Source organism: Salvelinus sp. IW2-2015, linkage group LG33 (genome assembly GCF_002910315.2).
Source record: "Salvelinus sp. IW2-2015 linkage group LG33, ASM291031v2, whole genome shotgun sequence".
In the NCBI taxonomy this organism is placed as follows: domain Eukaryota; kingdom Metazoa; phylum Chordata; class Actinopteri; order Salmoniformes; family Salmonidae; genus Salvelinus; species Salvelinus sp. IW2-2015.
The window spans coordinates 578,714-593,136 of NC_036872.1; the positions used below are offsets into that span (position 1 = coordinate 578,714).

General features: G+C 44.7%; 2 protein-coding genes across 14 annotated transcripts in view; one reads left to right on the forward strand and one right to left on the reverse strand.

The window, feature by feature from the left end:
- LOC111957990 (ataxin-2) overlaps positions 1–11,958 on the forward strand; it is a 30,137-nt gene extending 18,179 nt beyond the window's left edge. For 6 of the 11 annotated variants that reach the window (XM_023979137.2, XM_023979147.2, XM_023979139.2 and 3 more), the window contains 14 exons: positions 1,248–1,427; positions 1,628–1,804; positions 2,014–2,121; positions 2,244–2,314; positions 4,187–4,497; positions 4,683–4,749; positions 4,895–5,041; positions 5,895–5,912; positions 6,478–6,550; positions 8,708–8,901; positions 9,062–9,182; positions 9,451–9,842; positions 9,963–10,128; positions 10,787–11,958. In XM_023979137.2, coding sequence (XP_023834905.1) covers positions 1,248–1,427; positions 1,628–1,804; positions 2,014–2,121; positions 2,244–2,314; positions 4,187–4,497; positions 4,683–4,749; positions 4,895–5,041; positions 5,895–5,912; positions 6,478–6,550; positions 8,708–8,901; positions 9,062–9,182; positions 9,451–9,842; positions 9,963–10,128; positions 10,787–10,806 — 2,045 coding nt within the window. In that variant the 3' untranslated portion in view covers positions 10,807–11,958. The remainder of the gene's footprint in view (positions 1–1,247; positions 1,428–1,627; positions 1,805–2,013; positions 2,122–2,243; positions 2,315–4,186; positions 4,498–4,682; positions 4,750–4,894; positions 5,042–5,894; positions 5,913–6,477; positions 6,551–8,707; positions 8,902–9,061; positions 9,183–9,450; positions 9,843–9,962; positions 10,129–10,786) is intronic. The other 5 variants (XM_023979142.2, XM_023979138.2, XM_023979140.2 and 2 more) reach the window with 5 other exon arrangements.
- Positions 11,959–12,295: 337 nt separating this feature from the next.
- The window catches only part of LOC111957992 (SH2B adapter protein 3), a 70,282-nt gene continuing 68,154 nt past the window's right edge, over positions 12,296–14,423 (reverse strand). For all 3 annotated transcript variants that reach the window (XM_023979150.2, XM_023979152.2, XM_023979151.1), the window contains one exon: positions 12,296–14,388. In XM_023979150.2, the coding sequence (XP_023834918.1) occupies positions 14,048–14,388 (341 nt within the window). In that variant the 3' untranslated portion in view covers positions 12,296–14,047. The remainder of the gene's footprint in view (positions 14,389–14,423) is intronic.

The window sequence follows — 14,423 nt, forward strand, 5'->3', positions numbered from 1 at the left end:
ATAGGTCCATTATCTTAATTTTTAAAAGTTTACACTGAAAACGTTTTCCCACCGTGAAAATGTTATAAAATACATTTAATACTGTGCATTCGGGAAGTATTCAGACCCGTTCCCCTTTTCCCTTTTTTTGATGTTACAGCTTTATTCTAAAAATAATCACATGTTTTTCCTCATCAATCTACACACACTACCCCATAATGACAAAGCGAAAATAGGTTTTTATAAATTTTTGCGAATGTGTAAAAAAAAAAAACTTATTTACATAAGTATTAAGTATACCCTTTGCTATGAGACTCGAAATTGAGCTCAGGTGCACCCTGTTTCCATTTATCATCCTTGATGTTTCTACAACTTGATTAGAGTCCACCTGTGGTAAATTCAATTGATTGGACATGATTTGGAAAGGCACACACTTGTCTATATAAGGTCCCACAGTTGACAGTGCAAGTCGGAGCAAAAACCAAGCCAAGAGGTTGAAGAAATTGTCCGTAGAGCTCCGGGACAGGATTGTGTGGAGGCACGGATCTGGAGAAGGGTACCGAAAAATGTCTGCAGCGTTGAAGATACCCAAGAACACAGCGGCCTCCATCATTCTTAAATGGAAGAAGTTTGGAGCCACCAAGACTCTTCCTAGAGCTGGCCGCCCGGCCAAACTGAGCAATCAGAGGAGAAGAGCCTTGGTCAGGGAGGTGACCAAGAACCCGATGGTCACTCTGACAGAGCTCCAGAGTTCTTCTCGGGAGAGGCAAAGGTCAAGAGCCTTGCGTCCTCCGAAACACTCCCCCGCCAAGCTGCACTGCTTCTTGACACTGCTCGCTTAACCCGGAAGCCAGCCGCACCAATGTGTAGGAGGCAAAAACCGCACAGCTGGCTACCAAAGTCAGTGTGCATGAGTCTGGCCCGCCACAAATTACTACAGCGTGATGGGAAAAGGACATCCCAGCCGGCAAAACCCTCCCCTAACCCGGATGAAGCTGGGCCAATTGTGCACTGCCTTTTGGGTCTCCCGGTCACGGCCCGGCTGCGACACAGCCGGGCCTGTAGTGACTGCAAAGCAGTGCCTTAGACCACTGCGCCATTCGGGAGGCCCACAGCTAATTTGATTTAACCTTTTCTTTTGGCAGGGGTGTCCCTGCTATCCCTGGTCCAACAGACGGAGCACTACGGGTACTAATGGATGATTGCAGTCCCTACCTCCGCTTCTATCTAAATGATGTGATGTCTCACAACAATCTCTCTCCCTCCAGGCCCTCCCAGGATGTCACCGAAGACACAGCGCACCCCACGCACCCACAGAGTTCCCCCTGGGGGTAGAGTCCCTCCGGGAGTAGACTTCATGCCCCACAATGCTCCAGGAGAGGTGCCTGTGCCCCCGCCAACCCACAGCAGCTCTTCCGGTGGCACCTGGTCTTCCGTGGTCAGCGGAGGTAAGAGACCACTCTGTCTCTCAGGATTGGGATGGGAATGACACCCCCTGACAATAACTTGGATTGTACAGAAATGTTACTCAAATAGCCACTGCATGGTCATAGTAGGCGCGTGTGTATTGTAGCTGTGAAGGCTATATAGTGCAAGGGATGTAGTTCTGTGTGACTTTATGTTAACAGCGTTCGTTGCTCTCCTAAAGCACACAGGCCTCGCTCCCCTCGGCAGAACAGCATGGGCGGGGCCTCCCCTGGCCCTTCCTCTCTCCCCTTGGCCCAAACTGGGACCACCCCCGTAGAACCTGCTACCACGCAGTCAGCCTCATCACCCACTGCTGCTAGCCCCGCCCGGGATATGGCCGCCACTCCCTCAGCAGAGGGTAAGTCTGTTTGCCACATCCATGCAGACTGTTTTTAAACATTTTTATACGTAGAACATTTTGGGAAGAGTTGATACACAATGGTAAAATTGTGGCTCCCCTTTGCTGTGAGCTCAGGCTAAGCCGTCTGAAACAAAGCAGTTTGCTAGGCCGCACTCGACGATAGAACTGAGGATGACTCTTTTCCTCTCTTTCTTCCGTCGATATAGCAAAAGAGTCTCGGGTCCAGGAGACGAGACAGAACTCCCCTACGGCCAACAAGGAGAACATGAAGCCTCTGGAGAGCCCCCCTAGTATCAGCAGACCCCCCTCTAAAGGTCTGCAGCGTGGACACGGCTCACTTTTTAGGAAGATTATATTTCAATGTCTCAAATCAAACTGTAGCGGTGAAATGATCGATGTCTCCTCTCTCTCGCTTTATTTCTCTCTTTCGCTGCAGGACCCCCCTCCATGGCACCAGACCACAGAAAACAAATAGACAACTTAAAGAAATTTAGTGTCGATTTTAGGGTAAGTTAAATGTCCTCACTATCAGGCATTTATTGTAGTGTCACTTTCCTTCATCAAGAAGTATTGACAGTAAAATACAGAAGTTGTCACAAAGAATCTTAAGGTGTTTCTCAATATGCATACTACTGTCTCCACGCTCTCATGCTCTGAGTGCATTCTCCGCAGACGTTCTCTTGAGAATGTTCTTATGTGGAGAATACATCAAATATTAAATTTGATAGGGTGTCCAATCAAAAATGTCTATTTTTACCAATGGGTAAAATAATGTTAATTGTGTAGATAATCCTCTAAGAAAACCAATGGTCCAAACCTCATGTCTCTTTCATAATCTGTTCAAAAGTTTTTACCCTTGTAGGATGGCCAGAATTTGGGTGACTAAATCAATGGAGGCCAGAGAAAAAGTGGTCAAAAATAAAGAAAATTGCATCATGTCAGCTAGGCTGGATTCTGTGCAAGAATTAATGCTACTGGCTACCTGACAAGCTCACTTTCCTGTTGAACTCGTCATCTTCTCCGCAGGACATAAAACAATATAGCGGTAAGATGGATATCAATTTTGAGAGATGACGTAGCGGATCTCTGTGAGATGTCAACAGAATGCTGAGCATACAACAAGCGTTTTATTTTCAAAGCCTTTTCTATTGAATTCAGCTCGTGTCATGCAAATTTTTATTTTTGTAACCTGTTAAAACAACTTCTAAAGACGACGACCACAACATGTACAATTCTCAAGTTGTTCGCCCGAAACCTGCACAGCTATGGCAACAGAGCTCGGTGCTTATTATCGGATATATTGGGTTACGAAAAACGATTTTTCTGATATACACCACTGTTCAAAAGTTTGGGGTCACTTAGATATGTCCTTGGTTTTGAAAGAAAAGCACATGTTTTGTTCATTAAAATAACATCAAATTGATCCGAGATACAGTGTAGACATTGTTAATGTTTTAAATGACTATTGTAGCTGGAAACGGCAGATTTTTTTTGTATTTTTTATGGATTATCTACATAGGCGTACAGAGGCCCATTATTGGCAACCATCACTCCTGTGTTCCAATGGCACGTTGTGTTAGCTAATCCAAGTTTATCATTTTAAAAGGCTAATTAATCATTAGAAAACCCTTTTGCAATTATGTTAGCACCGCTGAAAACTGTTGTGCTCATTAAAGAACCAATAAAACTGTCCTTCTTTAGACTAGTTGTGTATCTGGAACATCAGCATTTGTGGGTTCAATTACAGGCTCAAAATTGCCAGAAACAGAACTTTCTTCTGAAACTCGTCAGTCTATTCTTGTTCTGAGAAATGAAGGCTATTCCATGCGAGAAATTGCCAAGCCACTGAAGATCTCGTACAACGCTGTGTACTACTCCCTTCACAGAACAGCGCAAACTGGCTCTTAATGAAAGACCCCACTGAATGATTCAGAACATGATTAATCATATTTGTCTTGGTAAAATGTATTTTAGAACATAAGGAAGTGAAATTTAATCACCATAGTGCATTTTCACCCACTGGGCAGAGTGGGTGGACAACCTACATTTGAAAGGCACTCGCACTCCTCCCTGCTGTATTACCTCACGCTGGTTGCACCTCATCATTTACTGAACCTTTTTCCAGCCAGGACAATGGCAATAAACTTTACAAGATATATATATGTACACAAAGAAAATGTTTTACTTCATAATTATCGACTAGCTGTTTGTGAATCGTAATATCTAGCCAGCTAGTTGAAAGAAAAAAATAACTAAAACTAATGTTATGCTGTCAATTCTTCGTGGATAGCTAACTACCAATTCTTCATTGCTAGTCGTATTGACTTACTATCGGCTTGAGATCAAAACGCTCTTTCTCGCTTTCTTTCTCTCGCTCAGTTGCAGTCCAGCTCTAACCCAGATCCACAGTTTGAGCAGATGATGACCAAGCCTTCACCAGATGCCGCGGGAGAAAAGCCCAAGGAGCTTCCTCTGGACAAGGGTTTGGAGGGGTCTGAGGAGGGCGCCGTGGCCCCCACCGGGAGCAGCAAGACAGGCAGCCCTGGAGCACCATCCTCCTCTACCCTCTGTCCTGCCACGGAGCAGAAGAGGGGGCCTGACGTGACCTCACAGGGTGTCCAGACATCTGCACCCACCTTCAGCGGAGGGGCCAAGCCTGAGGACAAAGAAGAAAAGGAGCCAGTCAAAGAGTGAGTGTCATGGCCACGCATTTGCTCCCATTATTTCTATTTGAGTTGGTGTTTTAGAATGGGCCTCTGAGGGTAAGCACAAATAACAGAATGTGGCTTAAAACGACAACTGACCAGCGAAAAATGTTGAGGGGAAAAAATGATTTTGTCTCGTTAACTATGTGTTCTTTTTTCCCGGTCCGCAGTCAAATCATGAAGTCGACTCTCAATCCTAATGCCCATGAGTTCAAACCCAGGGTGTTCAATACTCAGGTTAGTTGTCTGACTGCCCCAGTAACTATTCTCATCCTGCTTTTTGACATTGCCACTTGAGACAGACATTCCTTTTTAAGCTGTAGTGATTTTTATAGAGTTTCCCTGTCGTGTGTGTGTGTGTGTGCGTGCGTGTGGCCTGCAGCCCAAGCCGGCCACCACTCCAACCCCCCCGCGGCCCCAGGGCCAGCCCAGCCCCTCCATCGTGGTGCAGCAGCCCCAACAAGTCTACAGCCAGACGGTCTGCTTCCCCCAGATGTACCCTCTGACCCCAGTCAGCCCTGGAGTTCAGGTGAGACACATGCACACACTCTCCATCCCACCTGCATGCCTCTGCAGCTCAGAAGAGTACTTGTGGAAGCTCAGACATACCCTTCAATGATAATTGGTTAATGATTGGCATGCAGAGTTCCTAAGCAGCAAGGAAGATGTATGAGTGTTCTAAAATATTTAGTTGGCCTCCTTTCCTGTCATATCTCTCACTGTTGTCCTCTCTGTTGCATCAACCCTGCACCTCTCTCCTTGCAAGGAATGTATCATGCAACAGGAAGAAATGAGGGAGGGGGGGGTGCATTTGTGTGGTCAGAATTTCGATATGCAGTTGTGGCATGCACATGTTGGAGGCCCTCTCCTCTCACTTTGGCCTGTCTGGTTTCACCATTCCCCACTTTGACCGGTCTTCACCATCCCACAGCCATAAACTCATCGTGTGTGTAGTCATGTACAGTAGCCTACTGCTTGTTGATATTGGTTTGTGACATTTCCAGAGACTTTAGGTTGATTCGAGTCGAGGTTGAATTAATGTTTTCTCTGAATTGAATCTCTCATTTTTAAACTTTTGTGTAGCCTTGAAGATAAGTGTTTTGTTGTAGGGTAGTTGGAAGTAATGTAGAGCTCTGAGTGAATGCAGTTTGTGAGAAGTTAATCTGTTGTGAAATATATAATGGTGTGATGGTGATTTCTCTGGACTAAGTGATTTATTGTTCTAAAATATATTTTGGTTTTGAAGTTGCTATCAGAAATTGTTGGTAATCCAACATCGGTCATTTGAGTTAAGAGAATAATTTCTGGTCGAAGAAAAAAACGAGCAACTAAAGAATGGTTCTTTTTTTTTTTTCTCTCTCCCTTTCCTCTCTCTCCATTAGAAAAGCATTATCTGGAAGGTTCGTGCATTTCTTAAGCTATCTACTTGTTTCTTACCTTTTTGCCAAAATCCGTATGAGATGTTTTGCTTGCTTAAATGTCTCATCAGATGTTGGTTTGCCATTTGCAATTGGCTACAGTTATCAATAACTTAACCTCATCCTTGTTTTAACAGCTTTCTTAAGTGACATTCTTTCTCCCAGGCCTAGAATAATATGACTAGTATCAATGTCATTCTTGCTCACAGTTTACAAACACCGAAGCAATGCAGAGCATATCTCACGTCTTTATTTGATAAGCCTGCATTAATGTTTGCAGATAGATATAGAATAAGAAGTGCATGGTCATCCAGGTTAGTAAATGGGCTATGTTGGAACCCATTGGACAGCTGCACTGTATCCATGTGGCCTAAGGTAAGTGCCCAGCCAACCTTTCTTCTCACTCCAAGTCCACACGGCATGCTGTGAACAAGGAGTGTGGGTGGATGAGAAGGGAGTCGAAGTTGAAAGGGTGGGGGGGTGGGCGGTGAATCAATGGAAGGTTTCAGTTGGTTAAACGTTGTCTTCTTCTGATCTCATCTCTCAGTCTCCAGCGATGTACCATGTCCAGATGCCTCATATGACGGTGAGCCAGTCCAAGCCCTACAGACCAGGTAAAGGTGAGAATGCTCACTGCCAGTGCTGTCTGTCCCATGCAGTCCCCTGTCTTCACTAATAGCACAGTTCAGCATCTTGGTATGTCAGACACACATGCGTATGGAGTCAAAGCATTCTAGCAAACGCATAGTCAAAAGAGAATAAGACCACGTGTGCAGGTACATCTTTAGTTGTAACACCTGGCCTGCATGGGGTCGTAGCGGTGTTAGATATTGCTGTCTAGTCTGCTGGGGAGCGAACTGCTTGGGAGCTGCTCTGATTAACAGTGCTTTTGGAAACCATGTCATAGGTTAAATTCAGTACTGTAGACTAATATTGAATTTAAGAAGGCTGTTCCCCCCCGTGAACATACAGTTGAAGTCAGAAGTTTACATACACCTTAGCCAAATGCATTTAAACTCAGTTTTTCATAATTCCTGACATTTAATCCTCGTAAAAAGTTCCTGTGTTAGGTCACCACTTTATTTTAAGAATGTGAAATGTCAGAATAATAGTAGAGAATGATTTATTTCAGCTTTTATTTCTGTCATCACATTCCCAGTGGGTCAGAAGTTTACTTGCACTCAATTAGTATTTGGTAGCATTGCCTTTAAATTAACTTGGGTCAAACGTTTCGGGTAGCCTTCCACAAGCTTCCCACAATAAATTGGGTCAGTATTGTCCCATTCCTCCTGACAGAGCTAGTGTAATTGAGTCAGGGTTGTAGGCCTCCTTGCTCGCACACGCTTTTTCAGTTCTGCCCACAAATTCTCAATGAGATTGAGGTCAGGGCTTTGTGATGGCCACTCCAATACCTTGACTTTGTTGTCCTTAAGCCATTTTGGAAGTATGCTTGGGGTCATTGTCCATTTGGAAGACTCATTTGCGACCAAGCTTTAACGTCCTGACTAATGTCTTGATGTTGCTTCAATATATCCACATAATCTTCCTTTCTCATGATGGCATCTATTTTGTGAAGTGCACCAGTCCCTCCTGCAGCAAAGCACCCAAACAACATGATGCTGCCACCCCTGTGCTTCATGGTTGGGATGGTGTTCTTCGGCTTGCAAGCCTCACTCTTTTTCCTCCAAACATAACGATGGCCATTATGGCCAAACAGTTCTATTTTTGTTTCATCAGACCAGAGGACATTTCTACAAAAAGTACAATCTTTGTCCCCATGTGCAGTTGCAAACCGTAGTCTGGCTTTTTTATGGCGGTTTTGGAGCCGTGGCTTCTTCCTTGCTGAGCGGCCTTTCAGGTTGTCGATATAGGACTTGTTTTACTGTGGATATAGATACTTTTGTACCCGTTTCCTCCAGCATCTTCACAAGGTCCTTTGCTGTTGTTCTGGGATTGATTTGAACTTTTCGCACAAGTACGTTCATCTCTAGGAGAAAGAATGCGTCTCCTTCCTGAGCGGTATGACGGCTGCGTGGTCCCATGGTGTTTATACTTACATTTTACATTTTTTACATTTAAGTCATTTAGCTGACGCTCTTATCCAGAGCGACTTACAAATTGGAAAGTTCATACATATTCATCCTGGTCCCCCCGTGGGGAATGAACCCACAACCCTGGCGTTGCAAGCGCCATGCTCTACCAACTGAGCCACACGGGACCATACTTGCGTACTATTGTTTGTACAGATGAACGTGGTACCTTCAGGCGTTTGGAAGTTGCTCCCAAGGATGAACCAGACTTGTGGAGGTATACAATTCTTTTTCTGAGGTCTTGGCTGATTTCTTTTGATTTTCCCATGATGTCAAGCAAAGAGGTACTGAGTTTGAAGGTAGGCCTTGAAATACATCCACAGGTACACCTCCAATTGACTCAAATTATGTCAATTAGCCTATCAGAAGCGTCTAATGCCATGACATCATGTTCTGGAATTTTCCAAGCTGTTTAAAGGCAAAGTCAACTTAGTGTATGTAAACTTCTGACCCACTGGAATTGTGATAGTGAAATAATCTGTCTGTAAACAATAGTTGGAAAAATTACTTGTCATGCACAAAGTAAATGTCCGAAACGACTTGCCAAAACTATAGTTTGTTAACAAGACATTTGTGTAGTTGTTGAAAAACGAGTTTTAATGACTCCAACCTAAGTGTATGTAAACTTCCGACTTCAACTATCTCTTTCCTGTAATCCTGGATGTTGTGTTCCACTGGCTGCTGCAGTAGCCAACATGCCCCAGCAGAGGTCAGACCAGCACCACCCCCAGGGCACACCCACCATGATGCACCCGGCCCAGGCCGCGGGGCAGCCCATTGTGGCCCAAAGCCCCACCTATTCAGCCCAGTACTTCACCTGCAGCCCACAGCAGTTTACCAGCCAGCAACTGATGCAGCAGATGCCCCACTACCAGTCACAGGTAACAATATGCCAAAATTACAACTCGACTCGAGTCTTTCCACGGTCCATAAAGGTATCAGAAAAGATTGGCATGTATGCCTTTAAATCATTAGCAGTGTCTTGTGAATAGGACACACCCACACACATGCACAAGCAATGTGTCCCCTACCCCTCCCCAGGCTCAGCATGTGTTCAGCCCGGTGATGCAGAGTCAGGCCAGGATGATGGCCCCTCCCAACCACGGCCAGCTGGTCTCCTCCTCCACCACCCAGTATGGCGAGCAGACTCACACCATGTATGGTAAGCAACGCCCCCCCCCTCTGTGTGTCACTCTATTGTCACTTTGTTTAGTCTTCTGTCTTTGTGTACCTTATCTTGGCACCCAGAACAAAATTAGCTACTTCATTTAGGTTCTGGGACCGGAAGTAGAGAAATTTGTAATAGCGTTGCATACTCACTCCAGTTCCCCAAAAAGAATTACGTTTAGATAACTTTGTTGTGGTAAAGCAAACACTCTACATTCAATCTGGTCCGTGCCAATAACCCAGTCTTTGTTTTGGGGTTCCAGTGTCACAAGGCCCCATGCCGCAGCAGTACCAGCACCCCCAACCCTCGGTCACGCCCACAGGCCAGGCCCAGCAGGGCGGGCAGCATGGGGGAAACCACCCGGCTCCCAGCCCCGTCCAACAGCACCAGGCTGCAGCCGCCCAGGCCCTGCACATGGGCAACCAGCCCCAGCAGCAGATGTACCAGGCCCTGGCCCCCACCCCGCCCTCCATGACCCCGGGGACCAACCCCCAGTCCCCCCAGGGCAGCTTCCCCTCGGCCCAGCAGGCCGTCTACCTCCACCCCCAGCAGATGCAGCACGGCTATAACCCCTCCCACATGGCCCACATGCAGCAGGTGAGCTCCACCTTCAGAAGCCCTTCCCTTCACTCTGAGTACATACTATATGAACAGGTTAGTGGTCCCAGGGACAAAAACACAAAACCCTTTTATGGAGTCAGTAACAGTTGTATGTATCTCTTTCTACTAATGTTCTCTCTCTCTTTCTCTCTCTCCACCCCCCCCCCCCCCCAGGCCCATATGCAGTCTGGGATGGTTCCCTCCCACCCTGGCCACCCTCAGATGATGCTGATGGCCACCCAGCAGCCAGGCGGCCACCAGCCCCAACTCCCCCAGAACGCCCTCAACCCCATCCCGGTGTCCTCCACTACACACTTCTCTTACTTGGCACACCCCCAAGGTACATCTCTACGTCACCCCATCCCTATATGCCTCAGGGGTAGGACTCTTCCAATCACCTGACGGATGTCTCTGTACGGCTTGTTCAACTAAATACACTTCCAAGTATTAAATTGAGGCAAATATGTTTGTTCATCACGTTAATGTTTGATCCAATTTTCCCCAGCCTTATCGTTAATGATACATTTAGCTGAAAACTGAAATTCTTGTAATAAGTGCTATGGACCAAAAGGCTCCTTAACAGCTTCTACCCTCAAGCCATAAGACCGCTGAACAATTAATCAAATGGCCACCTGGACTATTTACATTGACCCCCCCCCCCCCCTTTTGTTTTTATCCTGCTGCTTCTCACTGTTTATTATCTATGCATAGTCACTTTGCAAATTACCTCGACTAAACTGTACCCCCGCACATTGACTCAGTACCGGTACCCCCTGTATATAGTCATGTACATTTGTTACTTTTTGATTGATTAGAATTTTTTACGCTCTTTCTTGAACTGCATTGTTGGTCAAGGGCTTGTAAAGTAAGCATTTCACAGTGAGGTCTAGACCAGTTGTATTTGGTGCATGTGACAAATCAAATTTGATTGGATGATTAATGTATTCTAACCACGACTGGCCAATTTCACTGATTTCCTCCGTTTTGTGTCCCTCCAGTGCAACAGCACCATCAGTAGCAGCTGTGGAGGGTGCTACTGAGAACATTGGACCCCTTATCCAGCCCTCGCTCTCTTCAAGGGTCTTGACACAGAAGCCACACAGATCTCTCGTCATGCTACTACACATATGCTTTCCTCTCCCAGTCATAAAGAATGTTCAACAGGTTGTTGCATTGGAGAGGTTTTATGGATTAAGAGTTTGATTAATAACAGAACGGATCCCGCGGTCTTCCCCACACACCTTTTAAGAAACCTGCAGAGGGTCCCTAATAAAACTTGATTCAGCTTGCCAATTAAGAATTGAAAGAAATATATAATTATCTGCACCTTGATATGAAAATTCTTCCAACTTGGACAGCATTAATGTTACTGTTTAACAGCTGCTGCATTCAAGACTTCAGAACAGGTTTTAACCAAACTAAAACAAATTAAAATCTTCCTGTAATTAATAACAAGTTCGGCCTGAAGGACAAACATTATTTATTAATTATGATGGCTAAAGTGATCCCACTTCTCACCTGACCATTATGTAACTTTTACTTTGTAGATAATATAAATAATTTAAAACATTTGGGGGGAAAAATAAAAAGTTTTAAAAACCGGATAGCTGTATTGGCAGTCGTGTTTTTTTGCATAATCAAGTGTTAATTTTGTAATGCCATTCATTGATTACGTCTAAAAATGAAGTATAGGTTTATCAGTGGCCTTGACCGATACGAATTACAATTTAATTTCCAGTAAATATGCATTGTAGTTACCGGTAAATTGGTCAAGTCAGTTGCAAATGGCCAAGCAAGGTTCACACGTAAGAACGGGCATCGGCAAGAATCTGTGACTTTCTGGTCCCTATCCCGTTGATTTTAGAGGGTGGTATAATGATTTGACCATCCAGATATGTTTACAAATCCTTTTTTAAAATTAAGATCTGCAAGATTAGAACCTGTGCCTAGTACGCTACTCTAATTTTAGAATAATTAACGCCCTCCAACCTACAATCATTAAAGGCCTTTATTTGACCCTGACCTGTCACTAAGCTCTGCCCACTGCTTTCATTCAACAAATCAATTTATCCCTGACTACTTCTGGAGGTGGTCAGGATAAACCGGTCTTAAAATGTCAATGAGATCAGGATGCAGGTTACCACCAGGTATAAACGAGATTCACGTTTCACACCATGTCTCTTGAGTTGTTCTTGGTTCACCCACTTTGATCTGAAAGGACTAGACCGGTGAAAGCATTATAGGGCTATGTGCAGGAGCCATACAATGCTGTTTTATACCTGTGTCTATTAATTTCAGTGCACACATTTTTAGACTTGTCAAAGTAATATGCAGAAAAACAACCACGAGGGAAGTGTGGAGCTTTTTCATAGTCACAAAAAAATTGCTGTGTTGTAGGTACATTTTTTGGGTTAGCTTTATATTACAAAAGTCAAATATACAGTTGAGATAATTTAGAATGCTTATAACTAAGGAAAATGTGACAGTTGATCAAAGATTGACAGATGGAAAGCTTTTGTGGTTTAATTAGCTTGGGGAGAATGGAATGTTTAGTGCTAATACATAACAGGTAATCAACAGTATTGAGAAGACACATTAAATCAGTTGAACTTGGAACAATGTCAGAAAGCTTGACTGACCGGGCAAAATAAGTGCATGTAAGCAAATGTTCTAATACATAGGCCTGAGGTACATTGGGGCCATTTGGAGTATAAAACTAACCTGATATGTGCAGACAGGTGTTGAAGAGTGAGCAACACCAGACTACAGTAGTGGAATGCACTAAGCTTGCCAGAACTCTTGGTGTGATTTGTGTTTTCCCAATATGATTGAGTGCAAAGACGATGTACAGGTTAAGCTATAATATAAAGCGTTCAATGTGCCATAGGCTAAATTATTGGAAATATCTCAGTTATTGCACTAAGTTCAAACACGTAAAGCAACAGCAGTTTTCAGGCAAGGCAGTCTTTCTGGCTACAGGGACTGATAAGTCAATGATACCGTTGCTTTCCTGTTGCATTTGCAGAACAGATTGGGATTAGTTTAAATTTAAGCACAGGAAACAAACCGCAATTGTCTAACCTTTTTTCCCACCTAAACATTTGACAATGTCAGTTTAAATTTTGGAAGGTACCTGATTAAAAACCATTGTAAAATTCCTTGATAGATTTTTAGCTGGGTCATGCAATGAAAAGGCAAGTCGATGTCCTGATCATTTAAAAAGGAAATCAACCTGCCTTTGTGCATTTCTTAAAAACAAAGCCCTTCTATGATAAGAAATGAACATAAATACTGTAGGACTTCTAGAGGGTAAGCTGTACAACTCAATGATTAAGGTTTCACTGCTAAGTTAGTGTTAGGCAAGGGAAAGAAGATGTACATACAGAAAAGTGACGGGTACTGGTATGTTAAAGAAGAATGTTTAATTACTAAACAAAATGTACACCAGAACGGTTGCTTACATAAAATGTGTTAAGGGGCCATGTACACAAGGGTTCTTCGTCAAAGCAAGGGAGTGCAGTCTTTTCTTTGGCGAAGTTTGTCTCTTTCAAGAGCTCACTGATTAAGAAGCCATAGAAGACAAACGTTCAAATGTAGCATTTGGAAACATTTAACTAGCAAAAAACAAATGCCTTCAGAAAGGTCCAGCTTTGTCCTTGAGTCGTAGAGCTGGAGAGAACAATGTTAAGATGAAAGAAGTTAATGCTATGAAGGTAAGGACTCTTCTGTTAAATGCTAACAGGAAATTAACATGCTAATATTTTGCCCTATTCAAGTTGTACAATGCTTTGTGATACAACAGAGTTTTGCACAGTGGTTGTGTAAACATTTTTGGGCAGACAAACTCTGTATCACGAACATTGTGTGAAATGTGTTATACAAGAGTTGTGCACAGGGCTTGAGAGTCGAGGCTGTGGAGGGGAACAGGGACTCTAGAATAGGGTGTGTCCCCTCCCGACCGCTTTCTTTATGGGGTTACAGGGGGAGGGAGAGGCAGTGAGGGTGCCCCCCTCCCCTGCCTGAGGGAAGACCTTCCCCATGTAGCAACATCCCTTAAAACAACGACATCTGCTTCATAAAATGAGAATAATCATAACAATATTAAACACTTTCCTAAAAATACATTCATAATGAACTCTGTCACCCCCACCACGAAACAGACCTCAACTTGGGCATACACGTTCACTCATGAGTCCATCTGGCACTTGCTTGGAGTTTTGCGGTGACCTCTGGGCCGGCTGTGAAAGGGAGTCGGCCGGTCAGAGGAACATGTACTGGTTGTCGATGGCCCGCTTGCGGCCCCTGTCTGGCTCCAGTTCGTAGTCGGAGTCTCGCTGAGTAAAGGGTGGGTGGGGGTTGGGGTGGCGCAGTAGGGGTCTGCGGCCCACCGACTCGCTCCGACGCAGGGGACCCGAGGTGGGGAGGTCTGGGAGGGGTGAGGTGTATAGATGAGGGTGTCCGGGCTGGGGCAGAGGGCCTGGAGAGGGGCCTGCTGAGGGGAGCAGGCTGGGGCAGGTGGCTGGGCTGCAGTGGGCCAGGCTGGGCTCGGAGCTCCAGCAGTTCAGGGAGAAGGGAACCAGAACAGCCGCTGAAATCTGACCTGAGAGGACACAATGACATAACATTATTTATGCT